Source organism: Canis lupus, chromosome 7 (genome assembly GCF_048164855.1).
Source record: "Canis lupus baileyi chromosome 7, mCanLup2.hap1, whole genome shotgun sequence".
NCBI classification, from domain to species: Eukaryota; Metazoa; Chordata; class Mammalia; order Carnivora; family Canidae; genus Canis; species Canis lupus.
This window is the reverse complement of record NC_132844.1, coordinates 72,049,176-72,068,960: the sequence shown is the minus strand read 5'-3', so window position 1 is coordinate 72,068,960 and position 19,785 is coordinate 72,049,176. Positions and strand designations below refer to the sequence as shown.

General features: G+C 49.6%; 2 protein-coding genes across 4 annotated transcripts; both read right to left on the bottom strand.

Moving 5' to 3' along the window:
- Positions 1-340: 340 nt before the first annotated feature.
- On the bottom strand, positions 341-11,083 carry FLOT1 (flotillin 1). Of its 3 annotated transcripts, none has more exons than XM_072833846.1 (13): positions 10,931-11,083; positions 10,581-10,637; positions 10,204-10,279; positions 10,028-10,118; positions 9,646-9,789; positions 9,403-9,522; positions 9,217-9,312; positions 8,840-8,992; positions 3,088-3,269; positions 2,860-2,905; positions 2,606-2,743; positions 2,190-2,354; positions 341-783 (listed from the first exon to the last, which is right to left on the bottom strand). In XM_072833846.1, exons 2-13 carry the CDS (start codon positions 10,621-10,623, stop codon positions 754-756), a joined length of 1,284 nt encoding a protein of 427 aa, XP_072689947.1. In that variant the 5' UTR covers positions 10,624-10,637; positions 10,931-11,083; the 3' UTR covers positions 341-753. The 3 variants fall into 3 exon arrangements, with proteins under 3 accessions (XP_072689947.1, XP_072689948.1, XP_072689949.1); XM_072833847.1 differs by having other exon boundaries at positions 10,787-11,047; XM_072833848.1 differs by lacking the exon at positions 10,028-10,118 and having other exon boundaries at positions 10,931-11,066.
- Positions 11,084-11,406: 323 nt separating this feature from the next.
- Positions 11,407-12,744, bottom strand: IER3 (immediate early response 3). Its single transcript, XM_072833827.1, has 2 exons — positions 12,415-12,744; positions 11,407-12,334 (listed from the first exon to the last, which is right to left on the bottom strand). The coding sequence occupies exons 1-2, from the start codon at positions 12,622-12,624 to the stop codon at positions 12,074-12,076; spliced, it is 471 nt and encodes a 156-aa protein (XP_072689928.1). The 5' UTR covers positions 12,625-12,744; the 3' UTR covers positions 11,407-12,073.
- Positions 12,745-19,785: the final 7,041 nt, after the last annotated feature.

The window sequence follows — 19,785 nt, the reverse complement described above, 5'->3', positions numbered from 1 at the left end:
ACACCTTGGCAATTTTCTCATTTAACTCCAGGGAAAGATAAAGATAACTAGTGAGGGATGCTACTCCATGGTCCTATTCTAAAGTACTGTTTCACCAAATAAATATGCTTTTCTAAGGCACAAAATAAGTCAGCTACCCTGGAAATTTAAGTCCATGTAATTTTCCTTCCAATTAATAAAGGGAACTGGTGCAGTTCTCCCAATTTCTTCCATTTTAGCATGCTTTTTTGCGTATTACCAACTTTTGCCAAAGAAAATTGTATGACGTTAACTACGTGTTAACTTGCTTTTCTCCCATTCTAAAAAGTGTTGAATGAAGGGAAGATGCTACGTTCCAGTATTAACTTTGAATCAGTTCTGCTTTATTAAGTTAATTATTAATCAGTATCAGTACTTTGTAACAGCAACTCATTTGATAAAGTTGAGAACCTCCAGGCGATCCCTCAGTTTTGGTCAGGAAAATTCTAGACCATAAATGTATACAGTCCAGTTAGAAAGTTAAATTGCAGGGTGCGGGGTGAGTAGGATAATCAGAAGGCTGGCATGAAACCCGTGGGGGACTGGGTAGTCTTAGCAGTGTGGGGCTGGGAAGAAGAGCAACCCCTCCTCTCCAAGGCAAGGCACAAGCTATTTGGCAAGGAGATGAGGGGTGGAACCCCATTGTCAAGGGTGTGCTCAGAGAAGCCAGTTGTGCATGCAGTATGGGGACCATTCTGGCAACCATGAAGCAAGGCATCGGCAAAGGTTGAGGGCTCAAGCTGTTCGCAGAGGCTTGTGGTTAACCTGGTAAAAAGACCACAGTGATGACACGGGAACCATGTACCCTGTTCTCCCAGCTCCCCATTTGGATGAAAGCTACAGAAAGGACACGTATTTCCAGGAAGCATCTAAGTTTTTTCTGCCGCCCTACCTTAACCTCTTGTCAAGCAGTCATAAGGAGCCATGTACAGCACCAAATCACTGCAAAGGAGTGGAGAGGGCCAAAGCCCTGCTAAAGTAGACTCTCCTTGGCTCCTAATCTCATTCAGTGCATTCAGTGCCAGCCTCAAGAAGGCTCCAAGGAACCCAGCTTGAAGGTCACTGCTACAGTCTATTGTTTTCACTTAAATATCTTTCTAAGAACTTCTATATTTGAGAGAATGTATGCAAGGTGGGGGGGGGTTGTGAGGAAGGAACAGAAAGGGAAGGGAGTAGGACAAGCAGACTGCACTGAGCACTGGGCCCAATGCAGGCCAATACCAGGACCCTGAGATCATGTCCTGAGCTGTAACCAAGAGCCAGATGACCCACCCAGGTGCCCCTATGTAAGATAGACAGGTAGATATATATATTTTAAGCACTCTCATGTATAGTACTTAACTATGTGTCAGGCACTGTCCTAAACACTGCCAATTTTACTCATTTAATCCCTGTAACAATTCGACAGTAAATCCTATTATTAACCTGATTTTAAGGTGAGGAAAGAGATACAGAGAAGTAGCTAACTTGTGTAAGGTCACAGCTAGCATGCACTGGGGCCAGGATTCACACCAAAACAGTATGATTCCAGAGACTGCTCTGACTTTTATCATAATCTATAGGTGAATAAAGAGGCATCAAGAAAAGCAGTGATGGGCAGCCCTGGTGGCGCAGCGGTTTAGCGCACCTGCAGCCTGGGGCATGGTCCTGGAGACCCGGGATCGAGTCCCACATCAGGCTCCCTGCATGGAGCCTGCTTCTCCCTCTGCCTCTGCCTCTGTCTCTCTCTCTCCCCCTCTCCGTGTGTGTCTCACATTAATAAATAAATAAAATTAAAAAAAAGAAAGAAAAGCAGTGATATGCCTTGGAATTAACTGTTAATAGGCTGCAACCAGTTCTGTGTACTAGTGCAACCATAGGCTCTAGAAGGCAGTCAGCCTGGGTTTGAAGTCTAGCTTTACCAGCTGTATGTCAGGGGCAAAATTCCTTAATATATTGGAAGTTGTTTCTCTACTTTGTAAAATACTATATACCCAAAGGATGGTTTGATTAAAACAACAACAACATACCATTGGTGTAGAGGCTTAGCATGGCATCTAGCATATAGAAAGCAAAACTATCAGTGGCCCCCCCAACCCTCCTTGCTGGCCTAGTGCTGGCCTGCTGCATCACATGCCCAAGAACCCAGAAATTCACAGAAAATCCACACCACCCACCCTAGAGACCCTCACCTGGGAGATGCTGACGCCTGTGAGTCTCTCCACACTCTCTGGCAGGCGGCTCAGGATGTCCAGTACTTCTCCGGTCACTTTGGCCGCCCCCATGGCCCCACCTCCACTGGACACTAGTGTGATCTTATTGGCTGAGGTCAAGGGACCACTGATCTCCTCTGCCACCTGGTAGGTGAAAGATGCCCACTCAACACCTGTAGTCTGACCACACCCCTCCTAAATTGCTTTACGCTGGGCTTCAAGATCATTGATCATCTTCACTTTGTAAGGATTATCTTTCTTTACTTTGGTCACTGGGTTCTAATTCCTACCCCTCGTTTATGGTCCCCTAGTCTGTTCTCCCCAAGCCCCTCATTTCCCCCCACCCTACACTCCCTGGTTCTGTTCCTCTCCTGGTGCCCACACAACCTCCAGACCTGGGGCAGCTTCTCCAGCAGCATGTCCAGCTGAGCAGCCTCCTGGTACAGCTGGAATGCTTCTGCCTTCTTGGCCATCTGCTCGGCCTCGGCCCGGGCTCGAGCCCCGATGGCAAAGGCCTCAGCCTCCCCACGCATCTGAGAAGGGAAAGGGAGACTGTGGTGCTGATGGCTGTAGTTAAGGACAAGAAACCCAGCTCAAGCAGCAACTCCCATTCCCTCTGCAAGCCAGCAAGAGCCACCTCTTCACTCACCCTCACCGACTCCGCTTCTGCCTCAGCCTGCATAATTAGCTGGGACCTGTGCACAGAAAGGAAGAGGAGGGAGGGGCTGAGGAAGGGCAAAAGGCAGGCCCTGCTGGAGAGACAGAGGCTTCTGTAACCTGAGTTCCATAGGAGTTCAGGTAGTGAGGGCCTCCACTCTTCACCTGGGGGGAGCCAGATGAGAAAGGAGCAGGATAGGGCCTGGGAGCGGGTGTTTACTTCTCTGCTTCAGCGAGGCGCTCCAGCTTGTAGCGCTCAGCTTCCGCTGGCTTCCGAACTCGGGCCTCCAGCTCCTTCTCTCGCCGGGCGATCTCCTGTTCCTGCACTGCCACCTGCTGGGCCCGCTCCACCACCTGCACCTGTACCCGCTGTTCCTCGATCTGCTGCTTAGTTTTGGCCACCTGGGAAGGAGCAATGCTCAACCTCAGGGCTGAAGAGCAAGTTCCCAGGAACCACAGAGAAAAGCCAGGGCAAGGGCTCCAGGGTGAGATATAAAAACAGAGTAAGGGGCAGCCCGCGTGGCTCAGCGGTTTAGCGCCGCCTTCAGCCCAGGGCCTGATCCTGGGGTCCCGGGATCGAGTCCCACGTCAGGCTCTCAGCATGGAGCCTGCTTCTCCCTCTGCCTGTGTCTCTGCCTCTCTCTCTCTCTCTCTCTCTCTGTGTGTGTGTGTGTGTATGTGTTGTGTGTCTCATGAATAAATAAATAAAATCTTAAAAAAAAAAAAAAAACAGAGTAAGGACATGAAGTCAGTCCCTGGTGGGTTCAGCCAGCCCAGTGGAGTCCATTTCCCATATGGATCCCAGTTGTGGCTTGAGGGATGGCCTGATCCTCCTCAGAGGTATCTTCCAGGCAGCCTGACCATCAAAAGCTGGCTAGGGCTGGAATCCAGTCCCTGTTCTCCCTCAGGCCAGGCTAAGTGTCCCTCTTGTTGAGCTCCCGTATTAGTCTATTTCTCCACAGCGTCCCTCTCTAGAGTCTGAGAACCTGCAGGGCTCTGATGTGCGGTGGCATCTTCCACCTCCAGTCATTCAAATCCACCCACTTCTCTCCATATGAGCTGCTGTAACCGTCTTGTAAGCCACCACCAAACTCACCCTCCCTGCAATAGCTTCCTACTGGCTTTGGTGGTGGTGGGGCATGTATATATCTCTTTTATCTTTTGTATATGATACAAACTCAAAAAAAATGGACAATGAGAATCAAGGTTTCCTCTACTTATTTCCTCAAACTACCTTGTTCCTTTCCCCAGGGGCAAGCATTGTGACCAGCTTCTTGTGTCGTCTTCTTCCAGGGAGATTCTAAGCATTTACAAGACTGTACATATAGGATTCCTCTTTTTAGGCAGATTTCATTTTCTTATTCCTGTACAGAGATCGGAAGGCTCTTGCCAAGATTTTGGTGAGGAGAGGCACCAGTAGAGGAACATGCTTCTTTCCTGTCCCACTGCTCCAGCTCAGCCATGTACCATCATCCCTGTGGGTCTTATCAATAGCAGATATGATGCCCCTGCCTTTACTGCACTCATCTGTTCACCCAGAGGAAAGGTGCTTCTGGATATGGCACCCTGTGCTGTCTTTGACCCTAAATTTGCAAACCAGTTCCAAACTGAGCTACTTGCTCTCTACCCCAGTGTGCAGGATCTCTCTCTATATTGGAGCCCCTCCTGCCTTTGTTTAGGCATCCTTTTTGATGAAATAACCCCCAGGAGCTTCCTTGGAAGAAGTATATGGGCAATACATTTTTTGAGATCTTGCTTTTCTGAGATTGTTATTCTACCTTTCTACTTGAATGACAATGAGATTGAGTACAGGTTAGAATTAATTTTCTATCAGCATTTTTGAAGGCACTGCTCCATGGTCTTCTAGCTTCTTGAGAAATCTGAAGTCATTTTGATGCTTGGCCCTGTGCAATCTGTTCTCTCTCTCTGGAAGCTTTTATATCCTTTCTCTGTTCTCCATGTTCTGAAATTTCATAGTGTAGTTGTTTTTCATTCATTGTATTGTACATTGAAACAGTCCAATGTAGAAAGTATCAATCTAGAAAGTCATACCTTTCAGAACAAACATTAAAAAAATTTTTTCCATTGATTTTCCTACCATTTTCTTTGTTCTGTTCATACTTTATGATTAATAATCTGTAGACTAGGATTAATAAATTTATTAAAGTCGGAATTTATTTTTTTATTTTATTTTTTATTTTTTTTAATTTTTATTTATTTATGATAGTCACACAGAGAGAGGGAGAGAGAGGCAGAGACACAGGCAGAGGGAGAAGCAGGCTCCATGCACCGGGAGCCCGACGTGGGACTCGATCCCGGGTCTCCAGGATCGTGCCCTGGGCCAAAGGCAGGCGCCAAACCGCTGCGCCACCCAGGGATCCCAAAATCGGAATTTATTAGAATTAGATGAGTAAATCTGTAGATTCATTATAATTTCTTTCAATATGATTTGCCCCTCTCATTTCTGTCATCTTACTGATTTCTAAGAACTCTTTTTTTGTTTTCTGTTTTATGCTCTGATTTTCTGGATGTGAATTCTTCTGTCACTGAGGACATTTAAAAAAATTTTAAGCTTTCTTCTCCCTGCATAACCTCCAAATTGCTTTGCTGTTTGTGGTTCCAGTCTCGGACTTTAACATTGCAGTATTCCCTCATATATCAGGTAATCTTCGATGGCCTGCTCACAGTGAAGGAGGTCTAAAACACTGAAACCCAGCATGTGGGTGAGGCTTCATTCTAGGGTGATCTGGACAAGTCATCTGCTGAAGAACCTATGATTCAGGATCTTTGGATTGGTTGTGTTCCCCAGCACAGTCTTCTGATGACTTCTTTGGAAGATGGAGGGTCTTGGGCCCAAATGGGGTAAAGGAGTTAGGGGAGACTGTCAGCATTTAGCATTCAATGGTCACATTGTGCCCGTCACTGATAAAATGATTATGGCCTTATCGATTACTGGCTTCGTCAATTACAATGGCTTTCTGGCTTCCAAAATGATACCATGCTTTCTGTTCATCCTGATGCTATTCTCTCCATCTGTTTTCGCCTTCTTCCTCTTTTCTGAAAATCACTCTGTGGTTTCAGTGAGGTTTTAGAGAGGGAGTGCAATGAACTGTATTTATTTAATCCATCATCTTTGAAAAAGCTTCCAACTTATCTTCCTGCATCCTCTCTTGTCTTCTGACCATCAATTCTCCACACAACAGTCAGACTGATCCTCGTAAAAATGTAAATTAGACCATGGCACCTCCCTGCTTAAAGTTCTCCAATAGCATTCCACTGGGCTCTGAATTCCCTTCTAAGTCTCCAACAGGGGCACTTGAACCCTATGACCTGGCCCTGCCTGCCTTGCCATCTCACTCACAGCATACCAGCCCCACCAGATCAGAATCCTCCTCTCTGTTCTTGGGATACATCAACCTCTTTCGTATCTCAGGGCCTTTGCAGACGGTGGTCCTCTGTCTAGCCACATATGGCTATTTATATTTAAAATTAATTAAAATAAGTAAAATTTAAAATTCTGTTCCTCACATTTCACTAGCCACAGTTCCACAAGCCACATTTCAAGCACTCAACATCAATGCACAAATTTACAGCATTTCCATCATCACAGAAAATTCTATTTGAATAGCAATGGCCTAGAATGCTATTGGCCCACAACTCTACATTGCTGGCTCCTTCTCATCTTCCAGTTTATCTCATAAATCACTTCCTCACTGAAGCTTTCTTAGATCAGCCCCAACCTAATATAGTATCTCTCCACTGTTTTTTGCATCACTCTCTATATTTCCTTCACAGCACTTACACAAGATAATTAGAACCTATGAAAGTTATTTACTTGCTTTATTAGTTATTTCCTGTGTTAAAATGTAAGCTCCATGAGGGCAGGAATCTTTTCTGCTTCTTTCTTTTTTTTTTTTTAAGATTTTATTTATTTATTCATAGACACAGAGAGAGAGAGGCAGAGACACAGGCAGAGGGAGAAGCAGGCTCCATGCAGGGAGCCCGATGTGGGACTCGATCCTGGGTCTCCAGGATCACACCCTAGGCTGCAGGCGGCGCCAAACCGCTGCGCCACCAGGGCTGCCCATCTTTTCTGTTTCATTCATGCTTATATCCTCACTTCTAAAACAATGCCTGAATGGGTGACGGGCACTGAGGGGGGCACTTGACGGGATGAGCACTGGGTGTTATTTTGTATGTTGGCAAATTGAACACAATAAAAAATAAATTATAAAAAAATAAAAATAAAACAATGCCTGGTACATAGTAAGCACTTAATAGCTATTTGTTGAATGAGTCCTTATTTCCCAAGCAACCAGCACAAAGTCTGGCACAAAATAAAGAACTGGTATAACTGGAACAGAGCCAAAACCAGCCCAATCCTTTAATTTGCAGAGGAGGAAAGCCATATTTAGGTTAAGGACCACACAAGCTAATTTCTGCTATGTTAATGCTTCTCAAACTCCAATGTGTACATGAATCCCCTAGAGATTTTGTTAAAATACAGATTCTAAGGGCACCTGGCTGGCTCAGTCGGTAGAGCACGCAACTCTTGATCTTAGGGTCATGCATTCAACCCCCATGTTGGGTGTGGAGCCTACTTTAAAAAAAAAAAATGCAGACTCTGATTAAGTTAGTATAACTGGAGCTTCAGATTTTGTATCTAACAAGCTCCACAATGATGCTGATGCTGTTGGAAGGCAGACCACATTGAGGAAAAAGTGCTATGCCACACTCAATGACCTGTCAAACCACCAGGAATTTAACATCATAACTAGAGATGCTTTGTACTTCATTATCCTTTCAGCCTATACCAACTCTTGGCAAAAACAAATCTCACGCTATTGCTATCCTTTGGGTAAAAGTCTTAACGTATCGTTGATTCTCATTATTCATGGTGGATCTGCTCCATAAAGTAGCCACAAATACCGCACTAACAAACACTTATTCTGTTGTTAGGGAAAATATACGGTTAGGTTCCTATGTGCCCCTGTTCACAACATTTCGTCAACAGATCAGTATTATGTCCTTGCTTTATATGTGTTTCTGATTAAAGATACCTTATGCAACATACATGGTTAATTCATTAACAATGAAGTCATTGCCAACAGTACTGTAACCCATGCCTGAAAGAAGCATGTAATTTCTTTATAAGGCATATCACAGCCTCTTTGCACTTAGGAACACTTAATGCTTTAGCGGGATGCTTGGGGGTCATTTTAAACAGCAAAATCACCAACAAAGTACAAAAATGCAAAAAAATGTAGCAGTCACTATACGGTGAAAATGACAGTGTTTACAGTACTGACACTGTTTACACTACGAGAACTGCAACACGAAGGCAGAACATCTCGTTCACCTTCAACTGCACATCAGGCAACTCAGATTTTTCAATGCTCTGTGCATGTCCACAAATGATCACAAAGGTGCCACAAGTACTGTTTCTGGGGTTACCAGTAAATTTTAGTGAGTAGGCAAATTCTCAAATACAGAATCTGTAAACAATGAGGACTGTCCATGCCTCCTCGCAATATCAAGGGCTGCCCATATCTTACTTTGCAGGGTTCAAAGCCCAAGTCCCCATTTCCAAGTCCCCAAATGGCTGCTGTGAGCTCATGGGAAATCAGAAAAAGGTGCCCCTTCCCCTAGGTGGATGCGGCACCATTCACCTATGCCGGAATGCAGAGCATGGTGAACAGAGCACCAGCTAGACCTTAGCTCTGCTTTCCCCCTCATCCAGGGGCCCTTGCCCAGTCTGCCCAAACATACGATCCCATCCTACTGACCATGTCCCTTCTTGGCCTCTGCTTTTCAACCGAAATGCTTAGGTCTTTCAAATCTTCCTCATATGGAGAAGTTGGGTCAGAAATGTAGAGCCAGAATAAAGGGATTAGAGTTAGAACCTGGGAAAGTGTGGAGGGCTAAAATGGAGGGCTTGAGAGGAAATAACTGCCCAGTGTGAGAGGTCTGACCTGAAGCTGATAGGCCAGGTCAGCCTGGGCTCGGCGGGTGTTGACCTCGATGTCATATGCAGCCTTCTTTAGCTCATAGTCTCTCTGCGCCTTGGCCATCTCAATCTCACTCAGGTACTGAGCAGACACCTTTTCTTGCTTAGCTTTGGCTTCCTGTCCACACAGAGATCAGGGAGGAAGTTAGAGTAGGGAGAGGAAGGCCCCAAGGCAGAGAGCCAGCTCCTCACCAGGCTCCCCTGCCCATGGCCTCATCTCTTTCCTCTGCCAACCCCGCTCTCTGAGTCCTCACTCAGTCGTGCCCCTTCCATCCCCTCTCCCACTGCATGCCCAAGAAGCCCATGGTGACCAAGTGAGCCCTCAAATGGGATCCAGCTCACCCGGATCCCAGCGTCTCTTTTGGCTTCTGCTTCCCCAATGCGAGCATCTTTTTGGACTTGAGCTGTTCTAGCTTTCCCTAAGGAGTGCAAATAGTCCTGAGGAAGAGAAGCAGCAATCAGAATCCTCAGGAGGGCTTAAGAGATAGGAGCAGGGAACTGGAGAGGATCAGCCCCACCTAAGTTTACCTGATCATCATGAATGTCCTTCAGGGTGTAGCTAACCACACTGATGCCCATGTTGACCAGGTCTGAGGAGGCCACCTTGAAAACTTGCTCTGAGAACTTCTGCCTGTCCTTATAGATTTCCTAGGGTAACAGAATGGTAGGAAGGAGGAACTGAGGCTCTCAGTCTTCTGGCTACTGTTTCCCACAGACTAGCTGGGTTCTTCAGGGCATCTCTCCCAGATCTTTCCCTGCCCTCAAGCCCACCTCCACAGTCATGTGGGCCATGATAGCCCTCTGGTGGCCCTCCAGAGTCTCCAGTGCAATGTGGGCAATCTCAGCCTCCGTTTTCCCCAGGAACATCTGGCAGGCAGCTGCCAACATCTCCTTGTTCTGCCCCTGGATTTTCACCTGTAACCAGAGCAGGGATAGGGAAAGTGTGGTGAAGGCCTCCTGAAGCCAAGTAGCAAGCAGGAAGAGAATGGAAGAGTTAAGTGCCTTGGGAGTCCCTGGAGAAGGTGAAACTTAGCAGAGAAATTTCTTTGTGGCCAGAGGTTGGGGAGGCCATGGTCAGAAGATTCTTAATGTCTGGGGACAAAGAAGGGGATGAAGGAATGGACTTTGGGGGAAAAGGCTCTGAAAGCCTCACCTGGGCAATGCCAGTGACTGAGATGGGGACCCCATGGCGAGTGTAAACCTTTTCACTCTTGACATTGAGGGTCAGTGTGTTGAGAGAGATCCTACGGGAAAAAGAAGGAGTGGACAGTGAGGAAAACAGGAAAGAGAGAAAACTGGGGTTCCCCTTCCTGGTTCTTTTCTACCTACCTCTGGATTTGCTGGATGCAGGGCAGGACAAAGACACGTCCTCCGGCCACCATGACTGGGGGGCTTCGGCAGAAACCTGCAAGGTGAGGGGGTAGCAGACTGCAGTGGCAGGAGTAGGGCTAGAAAACGGAAGACTGAAAACGTGGGGTGGGGGTTGATCCCAAAAGGGAAATCTGGGAGTCGAAGAGGAGGCAGTCCAGGCCTTGTTAGGTAGCGCTGGGAATCACAAGTGGGGTGGCTTGCAGCCATGGGGAGGTCGCGGGAGGGTGGTGTGTGGACAGAAGGCCTGGACCTAGGAGCTGGTGGGGAGAAGGGTACGGGGCAGAGGCCGGACCACAGGGCTTGGGGGCACTGGCTGGGAAGAGAGCATTACTTACCAGAGACCACCATGGCCTCATTTGGGCCACAGGTGAAAAACATGGCTCAGGCTGAAGCTGGAGGAAAAGGGAGAGAAAGCCTTTGCGGGCGGGGTCTGGGGGAGAGCAAATTCTCTTTCCGTCAGTCTAGCCCCATCCGCAGCCGCCAGGGCCCGGTCCCTTCCGAACCCATGGGTCCACTAAGGCATTTCCCGGTGAAGTCCCACCGATCGCCAGGGCTCTCCCCCGCCGGCTCACGGCCACTTCCTGCTTTCGGGGAGGACGGTTTCTCGATCCTCGGGTAAAGCGCTCCTGCGCCTAGAGGCCCCAGCCCGTGCGCCGCCCTCCCTGGCCCTCCGCAGCCCGATTACCTCTCGGCGCCCCACCCGCCTCCCCGCACGCAGGCCGGGGCGAGCAGCGGCCGGGGAACGGCGGGGAACGGCGGGGAACGGCCTCCAGCCAGCGCGGAAGGCGCCCGCGCCCCTCCCGGCCCCACCCTGCGGCAGCCGCAGGCCCGCGCCCAGGCCCGCGCCCCTCCCCCGGCGGCCGCCCTCCGCCCCGCCCCCTTCCCGGCAGGCCGCGCCCGCCCCGGTCCCGCCGCCCTCCCCCAGCCGGGAGCTCCGCCCCGGGACGCGGGACGTGACCTCCGCGGGCCCGGCAGCCGGGCCCGGAGGTTGCCTCATTTCGGGTTTGCCCCGCGGGGCCTGGGAGGCCGCCCCCGGCTGCACCCGGCCGCCCGGGGCGCAGCGCCTGCTGGGGACGCGGCCCCCGCCCCTCCCGCTCGCCGCTGGCGCCGGGAGGCGGGGACTAGTGGGGAGTCGCCGCTTGCAAAATACACTCGGAGGACTACGGACAAGAAGTCGACTTTATTGGTGTTCACGGAACATACTGGACGGCCGCGCAGCCGCCCCCTGGCCGCCCGCCGACCTCCGACACCCCAGCCACCCACTGGGGGCAACTTTGAGAAGACCGAAGGCCAAGGACCTCACCCCAGTGGTCCGCCGAAGCCTCACACGGCAGATCCAAGGGGCCGAAACCCCGGAGGACGAACACCGCCCCTAAGCCCACGTGCCAGCGGCGTCCTCGACTCCGCCTGGGCGCTCCCCGGCCCTCCGGGTGCGCTTCAGCCCTGCGCGCCCGCCTCCACCTCTCCCACGAAGCTCAGCAAATACCGAGAGTTCTGCGCTTACAGCACGGGGGCACATCGCGCTCCCCTGCATAAGTTAAAATAAATATTACAGACACCCCTCCATCACCTAGGGGGACATTCATAAATACATATAAATATTAATTAGGATCAGTGAGAAATAAATTAATGACGCTCTTCCGCACCGGGCCTGGCCCCGGAGGGCCGGTGCTCGGCTCGTCTCCGGCGCGGGCTGGCGTCTCTGCTGACGTGCTCTCCGCTCAAGTTGCCTCGCAAGTCCCAGTTTGGGATACGCTCTCGCGCACCAGGTACACCTGGTGTCTATTTGGGTTTTCCGGTTCTTTCGGGGGGAGGTGGGGAGCTCGCGTTAGAAGGCGGCCGGGTGTTGCTGTAGGAAAGTGCTAAGGTCCAGAGCGTAGTCCGAGGGCGCAGAGGTCAGGTTGAGGGGCTCGAGGACCGGGGGCGCCGGGGAGGGCGCAGGGGGTGCGCCGCTGGGGACGTCCCCCCGGGCCAGGGGCGCCGGCACACCCTCCTCGGCCAGCAGAATCTGGCAGAAGATGACGGCGAGCAGGAGGAACAGGAGCCTTTTGGCCGGGTTCGGATCCTCGGCCGGGAGCGGGCGCCGGACCTGGGAGACAAGCAAGGGGACAGGTTGGCGGGACCCCGCGTCGGCCGCCCCCGCCCGCCGCCGGCTCCCGCGGTACCCACCACTCGCGGGTAGAGGACCCTACGGCTGCGCTTCCGATGCCCGCGGGACGCGCCGGGGCGCGCGGCAGGGGCCACCGCAGGCTCCGGGAGAGGATCGAAGGTGAAGATCTCGGGACCGGAGCCCCGCCGGGGCCCGGGGCTGGTGGACGAGACGGAGGTCGGAGCCCGCGGGACGGTCATGGTGGGGAGGGAGCTGCGGGAGCGACACATCGCGCGGCGAGCGGAGCGGAAGGCCGGATGCGGACCCGCGCCGGTGCCGAGCGAATTAAGGGCGCCTCAGACCTGGGCGGGTCCTCCTCGGCTCCTCCCGCCGCCGGGAGGGATGGCCCGAGCAAGCTGGAAATTCCGACGGTTAAGCAAAGAGAGGGGGTGGAGACTTGGTCTGTGCACCCCTAGGCGCCCAAGTGTGTGTGTGTTGGGAGTGTGGGGGTTGGGAGTGGGGTGGGTGAGATCCCGGGCTGCAGGCACATGTCAGGGCATGTGGCAACTAGGCAGGGACCACCGGATAGCTTAGGAGATGGCTGGGCCACCGGCCCCATCTCTGGGGAGGCAGGAGGACTGACCAATCTGGCCACGCTGGGACGATAGTCACCCAGCAAAGTCAAGGAATTACAGTTACACACGCACATTTATACACTTGTAGGTACACACAGAAAACACACACACACACACACACACCTCAAGAGGAAAGTAGTTACAGAAATAGCCAAGAAGACAGAGAAATGAACACATTAGTACACGCAGACACCATGCTGCTGACCTCAGCACACATGTTGTAGGGGCAAAAAGAACGTCCCTTCTTTCCTTCTAGCTTCTTTGGCTGGTCTAATAATTAAATTGATACAAGATAGAGTAACAGGAGAAAAGCAGGTTTAATTACATACTTCGGGAGCCTGGGAAGCCATGAGATTCAAAGGCAATAAGGCAATTGGGGTTACATGCTATCTTGAGCTAAGGAATGGAACAGGAGCCTGGGGCTTCAAAGGGGAGGAGGGCAATTCACAGGAAGATAAGAGAAGATGCTCCGAGGCAGATGTTTGTTCTGTCCTGATAAAAAGTTATCTGTGGTAATAGCTGTCTTCATGGTTCAGGTGCCTATCTAAATTATTATTATTGTTTTTTTAAGATTTATTTATTCATTCATTCAGAGAGAGCGAAGAGAGAGGGAGAGACACAGGCAGAGGGAGAAGCAGGAAGCCCGATGTAGGACTGGATCCCAGGTCCTCCAGGATCACACCCCAGGCTAAACCACTGTGCCACAGGGGCTGCCCCCTATCTAAATTCTTTTAGGCAGTTAAGGGAGAGAGGTAAAAAGCTCTTCTTGTGTGCTGGGTGTTGATTGCCGTCAGCACATTTTGGGGTGGCCTGGTCTGTTCCCCTTTAACATGCACATAACACATGTGCGTGCGGGCACACCCATACACAGAGCAAAGGGGCAGAGACTTCACAGGGGCAACACAACAGAGCTACTACCCACATAGATGTATGCAGAAATGCTCACGTAGGGAAGGTGCTACAAAACAAAGGCAAGAGGTAAGCAACCACCCAGATTTGTCCCTTGCCATCAGATTTGTCCCTTGTTATTTTTTAACACAATTTATATGAAAAGAACATTTTAAACTGTGAGATGTTATTTAAGTGTGGTAGTAGTACTAAGAGAGAATTGCATATTTTCATAACTGCCTTAGAGACAGCTCCTCATGGACACAGTTTAACATCCTTTACTGGAGCCAGGCACCCCGTTAAAGGTCCTGTTGAAAGTACTGAGGTTGGTTTGAAAGTACTGAGGTTGGTTTCAGTGTATGGGCTGGTGAGTAGGGCAAGCCAGATTCAGCAGGCGGCTCACCGTATGCATGCAGAGGGGACCCGGACCCCGGACCCGGAGAACTCTCTGGAAGGTCTTTAAAAAAAAAAAAAAAAAGATTTTATTTATTTATTCATGAGAGACACAGAAAGAGAGAGGCAGAGACAGAAGCAGGCTCCGTGCAGGGAGCCCGATGCAGGACTCGATCCTGGTTCTCCAGGATCACGCCCTGGGCTGAAGGCAGACGTGCTTAACCAGAGACACCCCAGGCGTCCCTCTCTGGAGGGTCTTAAGACAACTGAACACTAAGTGCAAAGAAGGAGGAGGGACCCAAAACAACGAATGTTCACGTCTGTCTAGTCAATAAGGCGAGGGTTCATGGAAGAGTGGCATTTGAGATGACTTTGAACAGTGGGTGGGATACCACAAAATCAGATGTGGAAGATGACTGTGAGGAAGAGAATGGGATCAGCAAAAGCCCTGCACTGGAAAAGTACAGGATGTGTTTGGGGAATTGCTAGAAAAACAATCTTACAGTAAGTTTCCTGTAAAGGAGTAGTGGGAAGTAATGATTCTGGAAAGGAGGGCAGAGTGTGGAGAGCTGAGCTGCGAGGCCAGACTAGATCCTGGATTCCGTGGATCATGAGAGATTATAAAAGGAAGGCAGTTCAAGCTGGGAACTAAATCGGATGACAAGTATGCCCTGCATGGGGAGACACTGTAATAGGGGATCAGAGGCTACTGGAAATGTTCAGGTGGATGGTAACAAGGGCTGGAGATGGGCCATGGCAGAGGGAGCCAAGAGGAGGAGTGGCAGGAAGCAACTTTCCTAGCCTAAGACCACAGGGATTTAGTAATGAGATGGGAATCATTAGAATCAGGGAGCATGGGGCAGCCTGGGTGGCTCAGCAGTTTAGTGCCGCCTTCAGTCCAGGGCGTGATTCTGGAGACCTGGAATTTAGTCCCACGTCGGGCTTCCTGCATGGAGCCTGCTTCTCCCTCTGACTGTGTTTCTGCCTCTCTCTCTCTCTCTCTCATAAATAAATAAAATACATACATACATACATACATAAATAAATAAATAAATAAATAAATAAATAAATAAAATCTTAAAAAAAAGAATCAGAGAGCATGGAGAGTTTGGGGTGCTGACTGTGAGAGCATGAAGGCATCAAGGCTGACTCCAGGGATTTGAAATGCATCTGGCTCAGGTCTTTACTCCAGATCGTATTATGTCTGGTGTACACAGAGTACACATATGATCTCTTCCACCACAGGCTGTGTCACACATGTGTCTGTGCCCTCCATAAAGCCCAGCACACTGCCTTACATGCAGTAGTTGCTCCACAGTCTTGTTAAACGAAGGCTGAAAATACAGAACTATACACACACATATAGTATTCACCCCCTGGCTGTGTCACCCCAAGCTTTGAGACATGGATATACTCTTTCAAACCCCACATACAAATTTACAGTATCTTTTTAAAATTTAATTTACAGTATATTAAGAACAGCTGTGACAATTCTTACACACACATCAAACAAGGAACACCTAATGGCATTTCTCAACCAAGGATGTGTGGGATGCAAACAGGGACATTCCCACGATTGGGCTTCAATTGATACATTATTGCTGTATATACAATCGCTTCCTGGGCCTCTATGTCGCTTGATTTTACACCTATTACTACTGTCTAAACTCATGTGTTACCACACTTCTTCCTGACCAGCATAAAACACACCTCCACAGAGACATGTCCCTTCCCTATACGTGCCTTCCACACCTGCCATCATTGTTTTTACACCCAAGCAGTGAGCCTGCACCTACTTACACCCTTATTCCAGGGCAAGCTGTACACTACACAATGATTAGCATGAATACATGAACTACTTACATGTACTGATGGCCCACATACAGGCTCACACAGATATAAATCAGGGGTGAGGGAGATGGTGATGATGGGAGAAGATGGCTTGGGGGGCACCCAAGGTCAGGAATGCATAACTTGTTTATGATGGAAAATTTCTCTAGGGCACTTGGCAGGGGAGGGGAAATGAAGTGGGATGTCAGGATCTTATTTCACCACTACCTCCCACATCTGGAATCAGGGCCTCCAGCTGGGCCTAGTTATCTTCACTGTCCTCCTGGCACAGAGAGACCTTTCTTTGTGGCAAGACCAGAATGGGACAGAGAAGAACCAGAAATCTTAGACTGCTCATCATTCCTTCTCAACCAATGTCATCCCTGTTCCTGCTACCCTCAGAGAGCCAAGGCTCTGCATTACCCCCTCCTTGCCATGCAGGAAGCTAGGGAAAAGTTGAGAGTGAATCATTAAGCCAATGAAAGGTTGTGGGGGGGGGGGAGGGTAGAGCTGGAGGATGAGTTAAGGCCAGGAAGGACCAGGGCTGAGACCAGCAGCTGGACCAGTTCTCACTGCCCTAATCCTGGGGAGACAGGCCTTTGGCCCCTTTCCATTTCACTGCTCTCACTGTTCCTCATTTCCTCTCCATCTTCCCCAAGATTGCCAATGCTCCTTCCTTTCCCTCATTTGACCTGTGATCTTGACCTCCCACCAACGTCCTTCTTAGCCCCTTGTTCATGTTCTTAGAACTCTTGCTACAATGGGGCATCATTTTATGTATTTTTATGTATGTTGTTGTTTTGTGTCCCCCCACTGGAATATAATCTCCATAAATAAACAGGACCACATCCACTCTTTTTCTCATGATATCTTGGTAGTATCTCCAGTACTTGGCCTTTCACCTAGTAGGGGATTAATGTGTATCCTTAGAAACATCCCCTCTGAGGAGCTACCCCTCAGCCTTGGAAGTGTCTGTTTACCCAGCTGTGTCCTTTCAGAGGCCCCCTCCCGGGTTCAAATGCTTCCTCTTCAAAGATGGGATGCGGGATGCTCAACCATGGCACAGAAGGATCTGCCATTAAATTGAGAATAACTGTGCAGGTGATGGATGGCAAAGCACTGGCCCTCACTCCTTGGCAAAGGAGTGAATCATGCCTGATGGCCCACCTAGATAACTGCTACATTGCAGACCAAAGTCTAAAATGGGGGATGAGGGTAATGGGAACAAGACAGATATTTGGAAGTGAGAACATTTGAAAAGGGGAAACAGAGGTCTGGAGTCAGGGTGCTCAAGAAATGGAAACTAAAACCTCAGCTATACCCGGCATTTGGTAGATACTCAGTAACTTTGTTGACTTGAGATGGATTTGTGATAGAAAGGAGGCATGGTGTAACAAAAAAAGCATGTTAGGATCTGGTGGTGTTAGAGGAAACTGGCTTTAAATTCCAGCTCTGGGGATCCCTGGGTGGCGCAGCGGTTTGGTGCCTGCCTTTGGCCCAGGGCGCAATCCTGGAGACCCGGGATCGAATCCCACATCGGGCTCCCAGTGCATGGAGCCTGCTTCTCCCTCTGCCTGTGTCTCTGCCTCTCTCTCTCTCTCTCTGTGACTATCATAAATAAATAAAAATTAAAAAAAAAAATTCTAGCTCTGCTACTATTAACTACGTGATACTGGGCCAGCTACTTCGTCTCTGAAAATGTCTCCTCTATTGAAAAGTGGGCATATTGGCTTTAAGGTTATTGTGAAGATTAAGGATACCAAGGGGACTGCTCCTAGGCACTTCCGTGAGGGCCATTATTATGATTATACGAAGAGGGGCTCCTTTGGAGATGAAATGGGCAGCAGTGAGCTAACCCAGGAGTAGGTGACCAGGATGACAAATAGCCTTCAAGTGCTAAGATCATCAGGAGATAGACTTTCTCTTTCTGTTTTCATCCCTCCTTCCTTCCCTCTCCAACTCAGGCAGGTTTTGTGGCTTTTGCTTTTCTCCAAAGAAGCAGAGACTTCTGCATTCCTAGTTCTTGTTGAGCCAAAGTGACTGATTTTAAACACCCTTCCCTAGAATGCACACACATTCTAGCTGGAACAATTCTTGCCAGAGGCATGTAGGGTAGGGTGGGGTGGTGAGTTCTTGGCAGCAAGTTAATGAATAACCATCAAAGACACCCATTAGGACCTTAGGAGGGTCAAGATCAGTCCCTGGCAGTTTCCCCTGATGCAAAAGGAAGGCAAGAGTGCCTGGAGCACCAACGCAAGGTCACAAGAAAACAGTATCCCCTGCCCCAGGATGTAGTTTGGCCCGTCCTAGCTCAGCCCAACTCAACCAGAATTCCCTGGAGGCTGCTGGGAGAGATGGGAAGCTGGGAAAGGATGCGATGTGCCTGTTTTGCCAACACAGGCTTCCCAGGGCCTGGTTTTGTAGCTCCTCCCTTTGGCCTCTCAGTTTCCTACCAGATAATAACTCCATGAGAGCAGGATTTTATCGGTCTTGTTCACTGCTCTATATTCAGTGCCTAAAACTGTGCTTATCCATCACTACAGGCTACTTGAAAAGGCTAGAAATGTAGGGCCCTTTAATTCATTAATGTTACAGAGCTGTTCATGTGGGAAGCAGCTTGTATCTCACTGTAGAACGCTCCTACATCAGCATTAGAGGGTATGATTGTGATTTAACTCAAAGCATAATATGGACGGTAGGGGAGGAGCAAGTGAAACAAATAAAGTATTTCCCCCTTTGTCCTGCCTTTTCAGACACCCTGCATTTACTGGATGAGTTGATCTGTAAAGTCAAGTGCTTAGATTAAAGGCTCTTTGATGTCTTTCCCTCCTCTGTAACCCCATGATTCAGCAATGTCTCCCATGGGTTCTCAAAAGTTAAACTAAGCCTTCCTTCTACTTCCAACAGTACTGCCTTTTCTTTGAAGGTTGGAAGAGGCCTCTGGGGGCGGGATGAGTGTTCCTGACCAGCCTGTCTCCAGCTGCTGGCCCATCTCCAGCTGCTGGCCTGCCTGGTAGTATCGCGTGTTAGCACTAGGCTTGACTGGCTGCCAGGGGGTGAGCCCTGGAGTGGTTTTCTGGGAAGGGTAGGTGCCTGTGTGACTCAGAACCAAGTTAGGGAAAAAACATGCTCACTCGATCTCTGGCACCCTCCTGCCTGGCCTGGCTTTGATCATGAGCTCATGAAAGAGGAAGCTGGACCAGGCAGACAGTAGCCCTGCCTTCCCTCATGTTTTCTCTCTATGGCCTCACAGATTCCCTGGAGTGTCTGGGCCTCATGTTGTCATCATCCTGGCTCTGGGGCGGCCCTGACCCTTCTATGAGAGTCTCCCTTCCCAGCCTGATCAGGTTTTTCCCCAGGTTGGAAATCCCACCCAGCACAAAAGGGGATTGCTCACCGGGGGAGGCTGAAAATGCTGTGTCCCTTGGGTCTGTTGATTTGTACCGTGAACCATGACTGTTTAGGTTTGCTCCTGTAACCATTGTATGGTGGTTACAGGTCTGAAATAGACCAAGTGGTGCTAATCCTGGGAGCCTGAACTAAGGGGTTGCTTGGGAGCTAGGGTTTCCCAGTTCAGGAAGACATACAGGGTGGTCCCAAAGTACTGGGCAGCTGAGCTACCCTCAGGGCTGCTTTATACTGAGACTTATCTAATACTTTTGGCATGCAGAACAGTCCACTATCAGAGAGGCACATTTTATTTCA